We start from the raw sequence: 22,373 nt of genomic DNA, 5'->3' as shown, positions 1-22,373 counted from the left end.
AGCTGTCAAACTGTCAACTTTTTAACCAATAAGATTTACATCTTAACCAATAAGTTTTACATAATTACCATTTGCATCTTTTGCCTCCAGATGTCTGGCTTCAATAACTAAAAAATAACCAAATAAATTGGGTTGAATATTTGACCTCTCAAATGCAAAAACTAACACTCTAAAATCTTACCTGTCCAGCAATATCTAATTCTGAAATGCTTCAATAAAAAAAGAAAACTTTTTGGCGATTGTGTACAGAAATAAAAATACATCACAAGTAGAATATCAACGATGTTCTGAAGTACAATGACAGAGTCTTTTGTAACCTATGTGAATAATAAGATTAATAATCGTTCCATACTTAACTAGTAGTAATCGTAGATTAAAGAGAGCGTTCGAGTTTAAATAGGTTTGGTATGTTAAAAAAGCAAAAATTCTAGGGACAGCATTTTGTGCCTAAGCTGTTAGGTAGGCGTGAAATTGGTCTCTCTTCAGCAGGGGCAAAAACAAATGAATTGATCGCAAAGCACGTGCATACGAGAGGGTTTGTTCTCGTTTACACGTGTATTATGTAATATTAGTTACAACCGGTCAGTAAAAACCACGGACTACAGTCGGTAGGCCGCATTTAGTCCGCAGTCCGCGTTTTATACCTAAGTCCGTGTTTTATACTCAGTCCCTAGTCCGCAGTCCATGTTGTCAGATACTGACCATGTATTAAAATCGACACAAACGTTGCTTGTTCCGTCAGTATGCGAGACGACGTGCTTTTATTACCAAAACTAGGACAATTATTTTGTTTACGAACACGACTTTGAATCGCCTTGGCTTTGGGGTAACAGCTACAGGGCATTTTCACTTCCGAAACAATGAAACGGAGAACATTTTGGTGTACCAAAGCAATCCCGTGGGATCTTTTCATATGCTAACACTTTCGTTGGGTTTATGCTACATATTTTGTGCACAGAAATCTGGGCCAGTGAAGTGAAACGACACATTTCTTCCTTTGATTTTGGTCGAAGAGAAGAGGGTACACAACACGCAGCCAAACTACGGCTTTCTGTTCGTACAAAAAGTCGTAGACATTTCGTGAAGACATGCCTGCAAGGTTTTTAAATGCCATTAACACTGACTTCGAACTTTAAATAAACAACTTATCCGCTACAGTCTACAATAAGCTGCCTCGACACTCGTAAGTCCGCAATATTGCACAACACTCGAAAGAAAGCACATGGACGAACATGGAGATGACGTCATTCGCCCCTGAAGAATTTTTTTGGGGGGTCAAACTGGTGTCAACAGAAAGATACATACACAGATCTCGAATTTTTCTGCATTACCCGATTAGGACTGCGTTCTCTCGAACGCAATGAAGATTGAAAAACAAAGATTTCCAACTTGTTTCAGAAGAAAATCTATAGACAATGTTATGGTTTCCAAACAATTTTCAACATTTCAAATGATTACTGAAGACTTCAAAAGGTTTCTAAAGACCATTATCGTATGCAAAACTGTGCATTCCAATATACTTAAACTAGTAATAGTTATCACTAAAGCTGCCCCCGCTTTCTCTTATTTCTGCTGATTGAAAACAATAACAATGAACATTACTGCATGAACTAAAAATGTTATTTTTTTTGTAAGCTATATCACTCATACTGTTCTAGTAACCTAACTAAACCAACACATGTTTAACTCATTCTATCACATGATATTCTTTACATAATACTGTCACGAAGCATTGGTCTCAAAAAGTACTTTCTGGAAAAAAAAACAGGTTGCCTTCATGGAAACTAATTTTTCTTTGACAAAACTTTCACTCAGTAGAACTTAATAGGGGAAAAAGGTTGAAAAATTATAGCAAAACAAAACATTATGTCAAACTACCCTGCTGTTCCAATTTGATGCTGAAACAAACCATTTGTCTTGATATACGAGCAAACGTATCTCGAAAGCAGAACAGAAGTCAAGATTTTTTCCGAGACGTAAACAGAACGAGGTATCGCGTTACAGCCACCATATATGCAAACGAAAACGCTGCAAAACATTTACATTTGGATCCCTGCAAAGTCACCAAGCCGTCACATGAGTTCTTATAACGCCACGTAAGATTGCTCAATACAAATAAGCGATCCGAATAAACGAGATGCCAAAGGTAAAACTTGCGATCAGTAGGGTATTTAGCTATTTAGTTGCAATATTGAACCACACCGGCCTCGAATTTCTAGTATACTTCAGAATTTCTTACGATACCTTCTGACTTGTTTTTCTCCCAAAATCCATCTTCAGGATCTTTGAAACCGTTTCCAATTTGTTCTGGATCAGAATCTCGGTCATTTCGAAGCGTCTTCATTTGATCGCGCTAAAATCGTCATGCAGGCCATATTGTAATTAGAGTGTCTTTTTGGTCTTTTTGACCTTGAAATGCTGCTCGAAGATGGCGAAACGCGAACTCGAGGTTGGATGACCTTGAAATGCTGCTCGAAGGTGGCGAAGGTTGTAAGAACCTTGAAATGCTGCTAAAAGATGGCAAAACGCGAACTCGTGGTTGCAAGAACCTTAAGGTCAAAAACGGAACGGTGAAATTTTTTACATTATCAACTTTTAATAAACACGATAAGATGCAACTTTTGGCAAAGTTTAAAAAAATTCTGTAGGTAAGGTTCAGCTTAAATTTTCGAAAATTTAAGGTGGCTCTGAACCCTACCAACAGAATTTTTTTAAACTTTGCCAAAAGTTGCGCCTTATCATGTTTATCAAAAGTTAATGTTAAATATAAAAAACATTCACCGTGCCGTTTTTCAATTATAAGCCCCTAAAGCTGTAATTAAGGGTGGTTTTAGGAGGTCATACTGTTACTATGGTAACCTATTGTGTCACGAAAATGATAACAACGTGTTCACCAGTGATTGGGCAGGTTTTTGATACCATGATTGTAGCATCAAGCGAAAAAGAGTGGTTATAACGACCCATCAAAATCCAAGTTTTTGAAACTGTTTTGAGCCACCTTAAAGCTGTTAGAAGATGGCAAAACTTGAGCTTGATAAAATATTGTCTGAGACCATCATGCGCCTAGTTTCATCAGATCGGGAACGCTTTGCATACTACCAACACATTTCTTACTTTTTTGAAATTCCTTGTATGTTATACACTCAGGGAATCCTAGGGTGCCTCCTCGGGTTTTGGCCTTTGGGCCAAAACCCTGTGGGGACAAAAATTATGTGAATATCCTCACTTAAGCCACGGACCACATGGATTACATGTGTGAATGTAAACACCAAGTATGTAGCCTGAGCTGTCAGTACTCACCGATTTGATTTTATTCAAAAAGTCTATATTCTAAATATGGCTTTTTTTATGTCTTAAGGAATTAGATATACATGTAAGTAACTCCTTACTCCAACAAAATCATGCAATGTGATAAAATCAATACATGTATACTACATGCTGAAAAAATATTTTAAGGGCACCAGCACAAACACCAAAAAAGAATGCATTTGCATTACTCATGACAAGTGGGTGTTGGAGAGAAGTTATTAATAACTAATCATTGCAGCATGTGAAAATCCAGTTACCTTCCACTTTCATCACGCATGTTGGAGGCTACAAAGAAAATATAATGGCCTTGTAAGTGACACTGAAAAAGAGACATGCCTATAGCTTGTAGAACTCCTGGCTGGCTTCTTAATGTTGGTTTTTGACTTATTCGCATGCACATTCAGCATGAAGTCACTCAAGGTGTTGAGTAGCAAAGACTCCAAATTGTATTTAACAAATAAAGAAGCCTAAGCCATGTATTACACTGTGATAAAACACAATGGGCATTTGAGAACACGAGGGAAATGTAGAAGACACGAGCCACAGGCGAATGTTTTCTACATTTCTTGAGTGTTCTCAAATGTCCGGAGTGTTTTATCACAGTTTAATACTAGCTTAGGCTTCTTAATTTGCTTTATGATATAGCGGTAATGTGGCGAAAAACAGTAAAACACTCTATTTTTATGTTTTATACTCTGATAAAACATGGGTTTTAGACCAATCAGAGCATGTGCAGGGTCCTACAGTGCATCTATATTATAATGCTAGATAATACAGTGCTTTCATTGAAAAGTCTTGTTCATTTGTGATAAAATATGAAGCACAAATAACCCAAAAATGTTTTCCCAGCGCTTGAAGCACAGTCAAGTCTCTTGAATGCTTTCAGCCCAGTTGCTGTGATGACATCACTTGCAGTCAGGCTGCACATTGCATGCACGGTTGTGAACGTAAAATTTACAAGTTTAAATGTCTGTAGAAACACAGAGATTTATCAATCAACATAATTTTTTCTCTGAAGTACAGTATTTGGAAAACTATAGCTGTAATAGATTTTATTACAGGGAAAAAATATTTTGGGTTAGTGGCAGTCAAGTATTATATAGAATTATTACTTTCACAGTAAATTTAAACATGCTCACATGACATGAATCTTCTTTGCACAGTTCCTGATGATCTCTTACTTGGAATTTACAAAAAATCCAAATAACACTCACTTCCCTTTCTTTTGTCTTTGCATAGAGAGTTCTGTGTGTCTCCTCTGATATGTTGAGGGCCTGCCAAAACATTCAAAAATGATAAGTAAAAAATTAGCTTTTAAGTTACTAAAACTTTTGGGGCCAAACATCTGGCCTCACAAAGAAAATATGGTCATAAGCAGTCACCTTTATTTTTTTTTTTTTAATTTTAAGGGCAGTAATTATGTATTGAATATCCCTAAAAAACATAGGCAAAGTGAGCTTTGAACAGTTAACTGTTAAGCATTATGTACATGTAAGTCGACAGTTGTGTAAAAACTAAATGTACTAACACTGAACACAATGCTCACCTCCTGAGCGTACACAAATAAATCTCCTGGGGAGAGGTCCACTGTCTTGTCTTGTGCTCCAAGCTGGTGTATCACAGTGTATAGCAGTTCACAATACAGTGCAGCCCGCTAAAACAAGACAAAAGAATGCTTGAATTAAAACAAAGTCCATGCCTGTTAAGGGAGCCTACAATGAAGAAGTGGAGGAGGGGTGGGTAGGATTCAGGGTCTGTAAATTAAACATAGTAAGAACGATATGTGCAGGGGTTTCATTAAGGGCTGGGCACCAGGCAAATTGACCGGCTACGAGGACAATTTTGCCCTGCTGGTTTGACCATCTAGCAGAACATTTTTCTTACAAAGAAGTTCAGTTCTAATAGTTTTGCCCACCTATTAAAACCAGTCACCCTCCTGCAAGAAACGTTAATGAAATGTCTGATGATATACAATGTAGCCAATATGACCTGCCAAAATACATGTACCTGTTTGTCATTCAATGTTGGTTCAGTTTCAACTGATGACAACACCTCTGCATCACATCCTTCATCTTCTTCTCTATGGTTTGAGTTTTCGTCAATAACAACATCCTAAAAGACAGGACCTTATGAGCATTTTAAACCCTTTTAATTCTTCATATACCCGAGAATAATAAACAACTAATAATACCAAGTATTCTTGATTCTCAATTTAAGTAACACTGAATAACATAGATGATCACAGAATCACAAGACAAAAATGCATGATCAAAATGAGTTAATAAAAAAATTGTTTAAAAACAATTATAAAACAATAGTTTAAATCACAGAGGAATAGAAGTTCAGTGGAACCCCATAATCTGGTCACCATCGGGCCACAAAAATCTGGCCATATTAACAGGGTGGCTGAATTAAAGGGGTTCTTTAAACAAGTGAATGACTGAGAGCTTTTTTGCAGGCCAGAATAAAGTAGCTGTAATAGCAAGGTGGCGCTATTAACAGGGTAGCCATAAGGCGGGTTTCCAATCTAGCAATAAATGTTCTTTCAGAAAAAGAGCTTTGCAGAACTGGAGTTGGCCTTTGTGTTTAAACTTGGATAATGTTCTTTTCTGAGTAGCATCTCATACATGTATACAAGGATGTACAAACAATGTTGTAATATTCCTAGAAGCCACTAAGGTCAGTAACTTGTCTAAGCAACACAAAATTGTGCTCAAAACACATGCTTGAACCAACATGCACACATGCTAGCTTTGTCATGTGACCATTGTTTATAATCCTGGATGTCCACAACACACCACAAATGTTATCCAACTTTACACACACAGCCAGTCACAATGATAATCAATAAATAAATACATTTATTACATGGCTGTGTCTCACAAGGACTGGGAACTACCGAATTCACGAATTTGATTGGCTGAGATCGATATTGACCATGGTCTAGATTTTCCCATCTAGAACGGCATCTCGACCGATTTCATTTTGCTGAGAAAAAGTTGCGAACTAAATACAAAAATATTGACTACTGCCAGTTTTCACATGACGTCACTAAAATTCAAACTACAAAACTATTGATCTTCCTGAGATTTTACTTTAATGATGTATAAGAGCAGCTGAAAACTAATATTCATAGAAATTTTTGCTCCGAATGGGTTCTTGGTTTTGTGATAGACTACGCTTGAATTTCTAAACTTTTGCGTGACGTGGCATTTACGTGACAGCGAAGAGAGCTGTAATGTTGGTTAAAAAAGTGACTTATTGCGAGGAATTTGGCTATCTGAACCATTCTTGTATCAGAAGAAGTATTATTTTAATGTTTTTGAGTTCCTTGAGGGATAAATGCACGCTTTTGTAGCAAAACTCAAATGTGGCTAAATATCATTTAGGCAAGGTTAAACTCGAGCAAATGCAGCCAGCTAGCGTGCCCATCCAGCTAATATCATTTAGGCACGTTAAATATGAGCTTATGCAGCCAGCGGTTTCCCCATTTGGGAGTACGTGACCTGTGGGGCGGCCTTCAGGGGTTTTGCAGGGGTTTATGGTTCATTGCATAATTGTTGTAGTGTATTCTGCTGATTGTTGTGGATCAGTTGCACTGCTTTGCTCGAGAATCATTGCGGATTCTTGCACCCTCTCCTCCTTCCGTTTTGTTCTTGGTCAGGGTAAGTATTCTTCAGGTAAGTAGTTTCCACTGAATTTCTTTCAGTGTGACGGTGCCGGTTAGCGGACGCTCATTGGGTGGTTCCTGCTTTCCAGGGTTGCCATGGATACCTCCTAGCGGCTTATGGCTTTGGCACCCCGCTAACCTTTAAGCCACCAGCTCCCAAGCTCATCTATTTGTGATGAGTTTAATGACAGATGTTTCTGTTGGTTTCTGGCCGCCATGTTGGTGCCCATCCGGATGGGCACCAGCATGGTGTCTCCACACAAATCTCTATAAATTCAAGTAAAAAGTTTTTCTGCATATCATGGATAAGAAAAATTGTTGTGACCTGAATCTTGGCGAGAGTCTTGGCATATTTACCTTCTTTCTTTTCTCAGATTCTGGACTTTATCTGTTGAACAGTTTTGATTTTTATTTTGATCAATTTTTTATGGCGTGACACTGAAAACCACCAATTTTCTTCCAAAATGTTAGTTCCAGAAAATATCCATATTAAGGAAGTGTGAAGCCTGATGAGGAAAAAAAGTAAAGAGGACGAGTTTGGCAGAATTAAGTTCAGCTCATCGCAGTTCGCAAGCAAAATGTCAGCTAGTACAAACCAGTTACATTAAAGGAATTAATTGTTTCTTGTTTGCCATATACAGTCAAATCTGTATATAACGGTCACCCTTGGGAAATGGCCAGGTGACCATTATATACAGGGTGACCTCTGTACACAGGTTTCCTTTAAACTCCCCTGGAGGTCAATAAATAGCATTTCTATGTGCAAATAATCACTCAGTTTATGTTTTGTTGACAATAATGAGTAACAGCAACGTAATAAACACGATAAAAAATTCCCATAAAATATCCGTGGTGTACTTTTAGGGAGGTGTAGTAAAAGTCTATTGGAAGGTAATAAAGACTCAATGAACAACGTTTTTAAGTGGAAAATCACTCAATTTACATTTATTGACAGCAATTGTAAACAGAAACACAATAAATACAACAAAAATACCCATAAAATGTCTGTGGTGTACTTTAAGGGAGGTGCAGTATACTTTGATCTAAGTTTCCTTGTAGGAAAAGCTTTTAAAGTAACAATATGGATTTCAAGAAGAAAAGAAAGCAGTTATAGTTTTCTGATATTTCGGAGCTCGAAGCTTGATTTCATGTACATGTAGTATGTCTTTGACTTTACTCAGTGCAAAAGCAAGTTCTTCATGTCCATAGTCTTTCAGGCGAGCTGATGTCGAGCACTGTCTTGGTCCAATGTTGTGTTGTTACAGTTACAGTAACTATTGTTTGAAAGTGTCGGCACTTTAATGTTACGTGCCGCAAGCAGGTGACGGACGTGGGCCATGATGTGTATTAGTACTTGTGTTTGGTACTAATATTTGTATTTTGTGAGACCCCTGCCTTGGTGGCTGCTATTTAACAAGCTGATGAATAAAGCTTATCATTATTTGTTAATCGTAACCCAATTTCGTGACCGTTATATACAGGTAAAAGATAATGAAATTGTGGATTCAGGAAGCCTAAAGGGTGACCAGGTCCGTTATATACAGGTGACCGCTATACATGTATGCAGGTCATCTTAACAGTAGATATAAGGGACGATTTTTGGGAAGTTGTTTAGTGACCGATATACACAGGGTGACCGCTATATACAGAGCCGTTATATACAGGTTTGACTGTAATAAACATCTTATCAACATCGCTTAGTCGATCTGTATGTGAGAATCTTGACCTCGGTCGTGTGTACAGACCTCACTGCGTTTGGTCTGTACTCCCGACTTCGGTCAAGATTCTCCCATACAGATCTCCTGCTCGGTTAATAAGAGCTAATTATTATATGGCTGTGTCTCACAAGGACTGGGAACTACCGAATTCATGAATTTGATTGGCTGAAATCGATATTGACCGCGGTCTAGATTTTCCCATCTAGACCGGCATCTGTAGACCAGTTTCATTTTGCGTTGAAAAAGTAGCAAACTAAAATACAAAAATGTTCACCATTTTCTTTTATTTTCTTCTCAATCATTTATGGAAGTGCCAAAAAGCCTGATGACAAAAAAAGAAGTAAAGAGGACGAGCAAATTTCGGAAGGTTTAAGTTAAGCTCATTGCCGTTCACTAGCAAAATGTCAGCAAACCAGTTACATGAAATGAATTAAAGTTTTCTTCTTTGCCATATAATAAACATCTTATTAACTGAGCTAAGTTGGTCTGTATAATTATGTCATCATTGCAGAGGGTGACTCAGTTTGGACCAGTGATCTCCTCACCTGAATCTTTTGGCTTTCTGTCAACTTTTCAGCCCGCTCCAGTGAAGTAAACTTCTCAAAAAAGTTGCCATCAAAGTTTTGAGCTCTAATAAATGACAGAGGTACATGGCAAAATTATCCAGAATGTTCCATACAAAACTGAAACAACGTACATGTACAGGTATATATATGCATGTAGTGATTTAAATTTGCTTTTCAGCAGTTTCTCTACAGGACATGCCCCACAGTCTAAGACCATAATAAACTGCTGCTCAATACATGCCAGGTATAAAATATACATGTAGCTTTGCTTCATTTAAAGCCTATGAAAACAATATTATTTATTTACTATAATTGGTTAAAAATCTCAGCAAACGCCAAGTACCAAAAGCTGCAGTTGGAAATATTTCCTAAATAGCATTAAGATCCCGCCTCTTGTTAGAAAAATAAGAAACAATGGCCCACACATGCAAATAGAACATTTCAGGAACTACTGTTAATTAAATGTGAATTATTATTATGTTTTAAACTTTGAAATTTCTTGCATTTTCTTGTCATATAGATATTGTTGAAAGATGTGTTATTCTCAATGCATTGTACTGTGAGTACCCCATTTCCGAGCTGTTTCTTGTCCCTGTGTGAAAATGAGTTTTTTTAAAAAACAATTCATACGAAAATCTCTGTCACCTGTCCATTGTGCAGTTCCAGAAAATATCCATACTCTCCCTGACAGAAGGGATTGGAATTTCCTGAGGGGGTGAGGGTTCTGGAAGACCAAAAAATGTAAAGAAATATATGAAGTTTAATTGGAATTTCCAGAGGGGTGAGGGGTCTTAAAAAAATCCCTTCTGTGGGGGAGGTATGGATATATTCTGGAACTACACATTGATTTGAAAATATACAAACAAAAATTAATTTTCAAATGAAAAGTTGTGCACAAGGACTTGTTTTGAAACAGAGGGAAAAGGAGACAAATGGAAATGGCTATTTACTTCTTTCCTTCACAAAAGACAGAAGTCCAAAGGGCATCAAGCAAAAATATTGATAAATTAAGGTAAAGCACTAAATTTGTTTCTTTTCACATTTAAATGGTCCAAAGATGAAATGATATATCAATTCAACGCTGACAATATATCATAGATACAAAGGGATATGTATGGTAAAATATATCGAAATAACAACAATAACAATAAATAAACAATAATAAAAATCAAAGTGGCCATGCCAATTCAACCTGAACCGGGAAAATGATGTAAGCGGAAAATTAAGGACTCTACAGTTCCCTTAGTAATTGAGCGTAAGTTTAAACTTTAGTCAATAAATGTACGTGCTGCAATCCAAGAAGTAATATAAGTTCAGTCGATACTCGAATCAAAAATCACAAATGTAATACTCCATGTCAAGTGTGAGCCTTGTACACCATACAGGGACATTAATCAATTATTCTTGATCTTAAAAGTTGTGGTCTAACAAGCTGTAGATAAGGTTCAAATGATTTGTTCAAAGCTAACATTAATCCTGAAAGGCCAAAACATAAGCCATTTAATTCATGACATTTGGTGCTATCTTTTAACCTTATCACAAAGCTTAAGAATATAAAAAATCGTTGTTATTATCCATGATTTTGTCTTACCGTTCATACGGTGTTTGACCATCCAAATAACAAGCTCGATACTGTGTAGACAGTTTTTGACAGAGACCGAGTTTTCGTGATTTTCGCAGACGCTCTCGTTGTTGACGATTTTCGCCCGCGTCTTCGGAAGACATTTTATAACTGGGTCTGGTTACAATTAATCATTTGAAGTCGCTGAACTTCCGACATGCCATATTCTTCTCTGCAATAACCAGGCGTAGAACATCACAGGCTCACCCAGGCTCACAGATATCTTAATTTTGATTGCATACATGTAGCTAATTTGCATTCCAATGAGCGCGTTGTCGGTTGATCTTTTAACCCAGCGCGTTTTAAGAAAATGCAAATAATGCAGACAGCTGTGTTTTTTCAGAGCGTCATTTTCACGAACAATTTACATTAGTGACGTGCAATACAATATTTACAGTGTTAAAAGCTCACAGCTTCCACAATTTCTCGAAATTATTCAGGTCACTCGGGCGTCACGTGCAAGTCAATGGACGTTCGTTTAACTTGGTTGATTTGTAGCAAACACTGAACCAAAACTGTCAGGTCAGAAAACAAAATTAAAATAAAAACTATGGCTAAAGCTATAAATGTAGATAACTGCAACGCACTACTGACCTTTGGCTGGAACTTAACTTCTCCGCAGTTCCCTGGGCCGTTTCTATGAATTGCGCGTTCGTCTCGACACTCCACTCCTTTCTCCCGCGTTTTTTACTCCATTTCCCTTTAACGAACTTCAAACGTGCAGCCATCGGTTATGAGACTAGACGCGACCTTTCTTGCCTAATTTCTAGTTCTGATCATGAATGTTGAGCCAGAGTGCGAATAACTGGTCAAACATTCTCGATTATACTAAAGTCCAAGAGTTCGTACGTGACATAAATAATGTTGTCACGCTTTATCACACCACGCTGACTATAATCTCTGCATTGTAAGTGTGGTTCAATCAAAATGATTTTGACTAATTTCTTCCAACCATCTAGCAGCAGTAGTTTGACCGCTAAGCGCAGTAAGGTGAGCTTGACATGCTTTTAGAGCTTTCCAAAATTGATTCTGACAGATGCGTCAGAGCGCGTATCAGTTGACTACTACTAGCGAATCCAACGGTGTGATCCCATTTCTTGAGTACTTACAATTTCAGAGAAAAAGACAAAATCATACCGAGGCCTAAACTGTGAACTGCATGCGAGGCATTACCAGGAATTCTGGCGTATTTTTGCGTTCGCAGAACGAAGTTCATAATCTTGGGTTTCCTGTGGCTTCAAGGGTACTCTTTTGAGACTTTCTCGTCGAACGTCTGCATTCTGCGCCAATGAATGGCGTGATATGTCATACCAGGAGCCATAATCGGGGACGGAGACCGTAAGCGCGCGCCATTTCTAGTATTGGGGTTGTCTCCATGATATGGGACAATAATTCTATTTTTAGAACAAATTGCGCCATCGCCTGCGGCACACGTGCGTACATGCTGCGAGGATTTTTGCGGATGTCGTGCGGGGGAAATGGCGTCCGAAATTCCCGAAATTTTTTATGTTTTTGGCCCACAACTCAACGCGTTTACGTCTGTTGGAATTTTGCTTAAGTATTTTCGTCGTAAGCTGCTCCAGTTTGAGTGAAGTAAGACAGTGTCGAATTTAGGTATGTTCCGATTTAAGCTTAGATATATATCGCTGACCAAGTTGTGTTCCGATGGATGCTTCTTTTACATGAGCTGTATATTACTCCACTTTAAATTTCAGATATGTTAAAGATTAACAGCTTTTCCATTACACAACAAAAAACTAGCTCGATATATTTAGATACAGCAGAGCTTCAGGACCTCATAGTTTCCTAGCTCCTCTTGCCACGCGCTTCCGAGGAATTTGCCAGTCTATCGCGACCGAAAAGTAAAACAAAATAATTGCTAGTTTGAGTTTCGCCTGAATTGTAAGCAACGCTTGATGTTTCATTAAGGCCCAATAACTTTACGTCCGTAGATACTGCTCAGTTTTATTCGTGTAAAAATCCAGTAAATTCTCTATTGTCGATGAATGAGAGCGCCCGCCGATGCGTGTTTTGTACAGTCAGTAAACATGACAAATTGTACTTCCGCCGCACTTTCGTGTGAAAGCGTACATCGAACTCAAACAATAACTCTATAGTTTTTAAATATGTTTAAGCTTGATAAATGTTTGAGAACATATTAAAAGCTAAGCTGAAAATATGCGAATAAAGCAGAAATAATCAGCAAAGTTACGATGACGCTTTCTTTAATCAACTTCGAATAACCATATCGGTTTTGTTGATCGAGTTATCAAACTCCTTGTCTATTTTCATTTTCGCAGTGTAAAACTTCACTATGCTTATGTTGAAGAAACACACATGATGTTAGTAGCCTTTTTTGCGTTCTTGAAATGTGTTGCAGCATCTCAGGACAAAAGATAACGAAAGAAATCTTTGTCAAGATTTGTTGACAATTGAAAACACCGACTCGGACTTGAAAGTGCACGAGCCGTACTATGCAAATGAGCTAATTGTACGCGTCAGACTTTCCTTTCAAAAACTTTTGCAAACTCACCAAACAAGCAGAAACAATAAGAAACCATCAAAACAGGTTTTGGTTATGATTAACCATTGTCCGAGAAACTCACAAATTAACTCGATACCAGAGTAGAGAGTTTTCTTGCTATATTCTTAAGTCAGAACAAACACAAAAACATACGCGTAAGCTTACAACTAGCGCGAGCAGATCTTATTATTCATTCCCAGCGCGAGATTGAAGTCTTGTTTTCGACCCTGAAAAACCCACCTTTTCCGTTGGCTCAGAGCATAAAACTACATATAAGCGCCCTGGTTCTTAGTCCCTGTCTTATTCCCTGCCATCGCTGTGAAAGATACGCAAGAGAATCTCTCAACTCTCACCATTTGATCATGCAACGTGACAACATCCACACGAGAACCCCCGACATGTGCGTGGATCCGCGCGGATATATGACGTCAGGATGGCGCAATTTGTTCTAAAAATAGAAAAATTGTCCCATATCATAGGTGCGCGCGGATCCCAAGACTTACGGTCCCCGTCCCCGATTATGGCTCCTGGTCATACGTCATATGCGCAAAGACTGTCGCGCATCTTATGGTTGACCAAAATATTTGGTTCGAGGCCGCTCGAGGTCCGTACGTCCTGACCGTGGGCCAAATATTTTCCCGTCCGGCCCTCCCATTCAGTCAATACGTACATATTATGTGCGTTGACTCTTGGGCTGGCGTTATAAATAAATAAAACACTTTAATAGCTGACACAATTACTGGTAACCCAGTAGTTTACATTGTGGGCTATATATATCTTCGCTATACAGTGCTGACGAGTCCCAAGAAGGACGAAACAGCTGTCCACTGTTGCGATTCTGCTTTATCGGTTCTTGTCATGTTGGTGTCTCGAAAAAGAGACCTCTTCATTGGCATGGACTTTGACACTGTGATATATCTGTCTGTAAAACCTCGGTTGTTGATGAAAAATGTTGATATTAGCAATAGACAGAGGTTTAAAGTCAGTTAATGAAATCATTAAGGCATAAATATTAAAGTGAATCTTTCATTGATTACTACTAGCAATATGAACTAGTCCGTGGAAAACGAAGCGTGTTAGTCACGAGATTTTTCCTTTAGTACTGATGCCCGGGTGGGGATACTCCCAGAAAAGTTGGGTGGGGGTGCCGGTGTGCGGCCCACTTTCCAAAACACTTACCCTATTTACGACCAAAATCTGCGAATTTTGCTACCCTATTTATGACCTGGCCAAAAATTCGATACCCTATTTAAGACCGTTGCGCCTGACACAGTTGCCCTAACCATAAGTTATGAAGGGCTTTTGTTGATGCGGGTTGAAAAACCCTACCCTTTGGGGCCGCACATACCTATGTAGCCCCTATAAGTGAGTGCATCCCCCCCCCCCGCGAGTACTGACAGTTTAGATACTTTTAAACTTTCTTATTAGCTACACGCTCTTTGTGGAAATATGCTTACTTTCTTTTTATTGCATAGCTGACGGGGAAAGTGTGTTTAAAAACTCTTTAGATAAAGTTTACCGAGTACCCGCATACTTCAGTTGGTCACGAGACTCCCCCAAAATACTTTACTATATCTTTGTTGATTTCTACAAGCAAGTAAAAGTTCTTCTCGGGTTTCGCTTGTAGATGGGGGCGTAGGGGATTATTCAGCCTGCGAGCAGGCTCACATTGGAGCACAAACGCGCGCGGCGTAGCCGCGAGCACGAAATTTAGCGGCGAAGCCGCGAGGCGAGAAAGTGGGCTCACTTTCTTGATGCATCTTCACCAGACTCCTTCCCACCGGATCGCTCTGCTCTTCGCCGCTCGCGCGCGTGACTCAAAAGTGAGTCTGTTCGCAGGCTAGGGCTTATTAGAAACCGAAAAACCGCGCAAAGAATCGCCCAAAACCGCAAAACCGCAATAAATTTCTTCCAAAACCGAAATAAAATCTCTCACTGACAAAGTTTTGGTAGGCTTCAGAATCTCTCTTTCTGTTATTTAAGACGGGTCCTTCTTAACTACAGATTTAGAGAAGTTGCTAAGGGATTGCTGAAGACGATATTTAGAGGGCAGCTATTTTGGAGCGTTTTGCAGTGCTAAATGGTGAATTTTATACGAGGGAAAGTTTGCTTTGAAAAAAAAATTTAGTTCCGCCTGCGTAACTAGTGCCAGTCCCAAACCGCGCGTTAAAATTTCAATTCCCTAAGACTTCGAAAAAAAGAGGAATAGTTCCGATATTTCTGATGAATCAGAAATAACTTAGCCTTCTTTAAAACCGTAGTATGGAATTACTGCTTACGGGTAAAAAAGGAAAGCTACCGTAGAAAGTCTGTTAATACGGGTGTTTATTACCTAATAACTTTTGTGATAATGCGAGTTTCATAAACCCATACGTAGCATTAAGCGCGTGGACGTTCTTAATCTATTGACACTAATTTAAAGTTTCGGAATTAGATGCCTTTCACGTTGTAGGTTTTTTTCTATTGTGGTCACGTAACTGGTCAAATATGGCCATTGAAATTTTTGCAGGACTCTTTAATGAAACAAACCTGTGTAAAAAGCTTATCCTTCGGAGTTCTGGTTTTCAAAATATGACAGTTAAAACCTTCCTTAGCAACAAATTCCTGACTAAATGGTAGTTAAGAAGAACCCCCCTTAAGACAGGGGTGTACATGAAGGCCGTATATGGTTTTAATGCAAATATCTCGTTGACGTTTCAAGCAGTCAAGAATCTCTCTGCTCATCCCACATATCTATGTTTTGGGCTGTTTTGTGAATGTTTTGTGATTTTTAGGTATATTTGGAGATAAATAGTTTTTCTCAAAGGATTAGTAAAATTTATGGAAATAGGAAATTTGAGGATTTGGTGTTGTTTTAAATCAGAATTTGAAGTTAAAAATTGGTAGACGTACACCAAACAGTTGTCCACCAACCTGGAGTGCCCTTTCGGTGGCGTTCAACTGTCTGGTGGTGTTCCATAACCTTTTTTTACCTTTTAATCCCTCTTTAAACTTCCTAAAATTTCACTTAAATTCAGGAAGACCTCCGCCTAAAGTTTTATACGTCTAAACTTGCTTTACTTTCTGAAGTTCTTTCTACGTATTCCCTCGTTAGTGCAGAAGTCATCGTAGTCTAAAAATTTGCTTATGTTTTTGTAAATCGGCTCCACAGACGGTCGTCGATAAAAACGGGAACATGGAACATTCTGAAACATTCCGGAACATTCCGGAACATCCCGGAACGTCGAATAATTATGATAATTATGAAAAAAATAACAATATAACATAAAAAAGAAGGAAAATGAAAATGATTGTGTGATTTTAGATAATTTTGGTTAAAAGAAACACCACATTCTAAAGTTGCTTTTTGGTTGCCAATGTCAGAATTTTCATTTGTGCAGGCACAATGGCAGCCGTACTTTACAACCAAACTACTTAGTTTACAACCAAGCAAACAGTCTCTCCTTTGCTGTTATTCCACGTGAACGGAGTTAGTGAGCGCAATGTTAAATGGCAATAGAGCCATAGAAACCCGATGGCCCACAGTCTAAGGTCAAAGTTCACAAGATCTTATCCCAACCGCGTGATATTTGAGAAATAGTCTTTTGCTTTGAAGTGATCTTTAGCTTTTCATAGTCTGCTTGGCAGCCGCTTCGACCCAAATAACGGCTGTTAAAGAGACTACGCTTCTCATGCATTCCTGTAAAAGAAAGTATGGGTAGAAAGCTATATAAGAGGTCCCTTGGAATTACAGCGTAACTGTAGGGTGTAGCTTCCTTGGCAAAACTAGAAAAACCGTAAAATGCATTACCGTAAAAATCCGAAAAACCGCCATTTTTTTTTTGACAAATTCGAAAACCAAAGACTGAATTGGAGAGAAGCCGCAAACCGCACAAGACACCAAAACCGAAAAACCACAGTTTTTAAGTGCGAAAACCGAAAAACCAAACAAAAAATTGGCCAAATCCGCAAAACCGAAATCCCGACGACCCTTTCTTGTACTACACTTGAAGATGAAACTGGATGAAAAGGCACAAACTTCAGAGGATGAACCTTCTCACCAGGAATCGAAACAAACGATTTCAAATTGACTCGTTTTGCATTCGAGGTGCATCAGAAATTTAGGGGTGGCGAATGGTAAATGCGAGACTTTGCGAGACGGCGAGACACGCGTTTTTGTTTGCGAGCCCGAGACATTTTGACCATTTAGATTGCGAGACCGAGACTTCAAAGTGTTTTGAGTGCGAGCGCGAGACGTTCAGACTCTGAAAATTCGAGCCCCAGATTTAGTTGAGAGGTAGATTGAGCGTGTACAGCCTTAGGTCAGCTTCTTGGAACTGACTGGAACTGGAAATCCGATTATAACACACTACGTTATGATATCCTAGAGAAAAATGACTGTTTTTCTGGCGCCAAAGCGGACGTTGCGGTAGGTTTTGTACCTTTTTCTGGAATTAAGACAGGTAGGAGAAGTTAGGTTTAACTTTTTCTCGGAAAATTTGTAAGTTGCTTCATTGAAATTCCATATCAATTGAAGAGAAGACGTCACTTACAAAAATAGATAAAGGAACGAATTAGGACTTCGAGACCATTAACCTTGCGAAAAATTGAGACTCCGAGACAGCTTCTTAAAAAAAATCGAGACTGCGAGACGCACATAACCGCTAAAAAACGAGACTGCGAGACCCGTGAAATTCGACTAAAATTTTATGAGACCCAGAGCTTTTGAAGGACCATTCGCCACCCCTAAATTTGAAGCCGTTCCGCGTGAATAGAAATCGTTCCCGAACCTGTCAGGCACACAGAAGAGGTATAATAAATATCTTAGGCCCGGTTCAAATGTCGAACTTTACATGTGCCGAACCTAATACCAATTTGGGTCGACCCAAATAATTAAGTTCGGCAGTTGATTCAAACGTCGAACCTAATTTAATCGAACTTAATTGCAAAAATAAAAGAGACACTACTGCAAACGACGGTTATTGCTGACCAAAATGGCGGAAAAATGTGGGAAAGACAAACTGTGAAAATGAAGAGCTTGCTTTTCTTGCAAGTGCGATAAAGAAGGGTAGAACTAGTCGAAGAAGGCGACTCAGATGCAATCAGCATTAAACAACCGAAGACGATTTTTGAATTTGGTTTGCCTGATATTATCGCTTATTCCCAAAGGAACATCGCAATTCCTCGTCCAGTTCTTTCCTGTCGTCGGTTTCTTCAAGATTCATTTGTTTTGTCATTTTCTCTCAAAAACACGACTCGCAGTACGCCACCGAACTGGCTGCTTTCCAACCCGCTACAGTCTCATCGTTTTCAAATACGGAACACCTCATGCAGAAGTGGTTCATGCAAATTAGGCAAGTATGTTTCGTGCCCTTGAAGCAATAAGAACACATATCGTCCCGCTCTTCCCGCTATTTTGTTCCAAATGATCAAAACAAGGTGTGTGCGCATGACAAAAATAGGAAACGTGCAGATCTCTGGGTAAAAATTCATTCATTTAATGTATTTGTAGTGTATGCATTAGGTTCGGTACATGAAAAGTTCGACGTTTGAATCGGAGTCGCTCCGTAGTCGAACTGACCGACCGGCCATGTCGAACTTAATTCCCGGGTCGACCCAAATAACATCTGTCAAACTTAATTGATTCAAACGTCGATCTCGTCATGTACTTAGTTGGGGCTATTAGGTTCAGCACATGTAAAGTTCGACGTTTGAACCGGGCCTTAGTACTGATCTCGTCTTCTCGGTCTGTACTGTAAGTTACGGATCCTCGTTTTTTTCCCCGGCCCTCGATTTACCGGCCGCGCGCTTCGCGCTTGGTCCATAACTGAATCGAAAGGGCAAAAACTCGGTCCGTAACTTACAGTACAGACCCCGAACTCGGTTAGTAAGAGGTATTAATAGAACGGTTTTATCAGACAAACTAAGGATACTTTCCAGAAGGCCGGACCCGGGTTAAATGAGTGAAAATTGGCCCAAAAGTATCTAGCCAATCAAATCATGTGGTTCCAGAGCCAACTTTTCCTAGTGGCAGGACCCCACCGACTAAGAGAGATACGTAGTTCTGCAGAAGAACTTGCAGAGCCGGCTTTGCGACATACGCGCGAGTTTCGCGTTCCCACTAGTCGCACATCGATCAGTCTCTCGGAGAAAGAAAAGCCGCTCTGAATAGTGCTTGAGGGAACGTTCAGATTTCTAAGTTTCCGAGAACCCAACACGAGTGTATCACCTGTTGACACAATAGCAGGTGGTCACAGTCAGGGCCGTGCCTATTACCAATCAATCGTCGAGTTCAAAACTTGTGCTGTGTCCTCTTATTTAATACACAATCACTGTGAAACGCTTCTTGGTTTCCAACTCGCAGAATTTTCGAAATCGATTTGCCCTTAAAACTAGTCGTAAATATGTTTGTTGTCTATAGGATTACATGAATTCGTATTATAGTAATATCATTGGAAATGGTTTTGCGCATGACGTGATCATGGTTTGTTCACCTTGTCAGTGCATAATATGGCTGCAGAAGATTCTCACTGTTTAACTGCCTAAATAGCCGGTCCTTACAAAATTGCTTAACCAATTAGCATGTGAATTAGATATAGGAAGACTAAACCGACAGAAACAGGCATTGGCTTAAATCTTCCGTGGAAACTTCAGTTTTACCCTGCAGACAATTTCCTCATTCAAGGGAAATAATTAGAACTATCTGGATCTATTTATTATAATTGTACGCAGATTGCTGTGAGTGGGAACGGACAGAAGCAGAGTGGTTGCACAGGAGAAATGGACTTGAACAAGCCGGTCCATGAGATGTATACAGACTTAGCTTTTCAAGACAACAAAGGAGGCACAATTTATGATTATGGATACACCGTCTTCTGCACAGTCCTGGTTGGATCTGGGGCTATTTTCGTTGATATTACTTTCTATTTTATGTTGGCGCTGGTGAAAAAGCTTATTCAGAGGTATTTAATAACTGAGGAGATGCACTTTGTTATTGACTTGTTATTCGGTGTTATAAATTTAAGCGCCACAGCATGGTTGGCATATTTTGTGGATGGACGATTGAGAATCTTCTGGGCAAAGAGGAAATACGGCTTGAATAATTAATTCAGCTTCACAGACAACGAATTTCAATAACTGAAGTAGAAACGGAACACAACAATTTCAGTTGTTATGCGCTTCAACTTCAAGCCATATCTGATATCTTTTATCTTATAGCGGTTTAATTTTAAGCTTTATATGTATAATATTTTTGCTATAACTGTTCAAAAGGAAAGCTTTCTAAGGTGGTGTTAGTGTTTTGAATATTTATTAAAAACAAAGCCAAATACTGACATGTTGTTTTCTATATTTAGCTTCTTGCGATTCAGTTGAGACGGAAAACAACTGTTAACAACTGTAGAGGCAGTTGATGACTTGATGGAGTATGAGTTTCTTTTCTCTAGCAAGTTTTCTATTCAAACGAGTGTAAAGCTATCGCCATAACTAAATCGCACCCACAAAGAAATACATTATAAGGAGCATTTTATATTTTATCAGTCATCAGCCGTTTGGTCGAAAGCCCTGCCTAGTAAAACTGATTTACAAGTAGCATAAAAACGGATGTTATTGGTGATAAAGATTTGTCTACGTTGCCACTGGAGTGACAAAGTTTGGTAAGGTATGAAACTATTAATTGTAGAATCAAATGAGAGCAGCAAGATGGCAAATGCAAATTTATCAAATTTTCATTTTATTTGTAAACATTCCATGGTCAAATAAAAACAACTGAATTGTCTGTAATTCTTGGGTCTAAGAATTGGTCAATTATTCTTACCAAAAGTAATTTAAATGAAAATTATTTTAGTGACATGAAATCATTGACAGTCTTTCCTTTTTGTATTTAAAAGTACCGTGACTTATTCTACGCAGGATTCTTTAAGTAAACGCATAAAAGCACCGTTTAATCTTCGCGCTGAACTGTTTTTCCCTTAAACCCCTTCAAAGAAGGGTTGATCATGAACAAGGAGATTGGTTCGTAAAAGAAAAGGTTTTAAATAGTATTAACTGCTACAATGTAAATGGTTCTTGTTCTGTTCATGACGCATCTTCACGCAATTATGACAATAAAAAGTAAACATGGTCGACAAATAACTCGAAATAAATAGCTCACGTAGTTACTTCCAAAACAACATTAGAAAGAGATCAAGAGTAATAGGGACAAGACCTCCTGAAAGTGGTGAAGTGCTCGAGGGAGGGAGGGGTGGAGGCTCGCCAGGGGACTGAAACTTAACAGAGTTTTTTACGTCACTAGTGATACGTGCACGTGTTTTCTCTTCATTCTAAATATTACAAGATAGAATTAAGTTACAGTGTAATCCTTTTTTGATCAGCTCACTCTGGTCCAAAACATATGTTAGCAGGTGCCGGTCGCAAATTAAATAAGGACACTCTGCCGCTAAGCTGGCAACTCTGTCGGCCGCTACAATAGTATCCTGCGAGCCGGCTCACATTTGGGAGCACACGCGCGAGCGGCAAAGAGCGAATATCAAAAGAGAGGCGCGAATAAAGTGCTCGCGGCTTCACCACTCACGCGTGCGCCCGCGCCACTCGCGCTCAATCCCCAAACGTGAGTCTGCTCGTAGGCTACTGCAATAGACTTGCAATGCTCCAGCCTCTTCTACTGTCCTCCTCCGCGTTGAACAAGACTTCGTTATTTACATGACACAATCCATCAAGAACGTTATCATAAATGACCAATTCCACTAGATTTATTTCCTTATCACATTCGTTAACACCAGGTGGTATGTACTAAACCTTATGCTAAAAACTGTCGTCTCCGTAAGCATGACTGAAAATCCCGTATAAATTGAAATAGGTAGCTTATTGTCGTGTTCGGTCCTATGTTTTTTCAACATCTCTCTTTCAAAGGGTTATCATCGTATGTGAAAGCAATCTATAATGGCCTTACTGTTGTCTTCGTCGTTGTTCAGCCGGCTTGGTATTA

At 39.0% G+C, this 22,373-nt stretch overlaps 1 protein-coding gene across 3 annotated transcripts in view; it reads right to left on the bottom strand.

Annotated features, from left to right (window-relative positions):
* The window catches only part of LOC145490194 (BAI1-associated protein 3-like), a 31,533-nt gene extending 19,344 nt beyond the window's left edge, over positions 1-12,189 (bottom strand). Inside the window, exons 1-7 of one of the 3 annotated variants that reach the window (XM_081469309.1) lie at positions 11,479-12,189; positions 9,243-9,327; positions 5,317-5,421; positions 4,856-4,963; positions 4,524-4,583; positions 3,567-3,594; positions 69-107 (exon numbers count right to left, since the gene is read on the bottom strand). In XM_081469309.1, the coding sequence (XP_081325435.1) occupies positions 69-107; positions 3,567-3,594; positions 4,524-4,583; positions 4,856-4,963; positions 5,317-5,421; positions 9,243-9,327; positions 11,479-11,612 (559 nt within the window). In that variant the 5' untranslated portion in view covers positions 11,613-12,189. The other 2 variants (XM_081469310.1, XM_081469311.1) reach the window with 2 other exon arrangements.
* Between the last annotated feature and the right edge of the window lie 10,184 nt (positions 12,190-22,373).

The sequence above is a fragment of the Orbicella franksi genome, chromosome 6 (genome assembly GCF_964199315.1).
Source record: "Orbicella franksi chromosome 6, jaOrbFran1.1, whole genome shotgun sequence".
NCBI lineage: Eukaryota > Metazoa > Cnidaria > Anthozoa > Scleractinia > Merulinidae > Orbicella > Orbicella franksi.
Note: the sequence above shows the minus strand (reverse complement) of the source record. Positions and strands in the feature narration are given on the sequence as shown.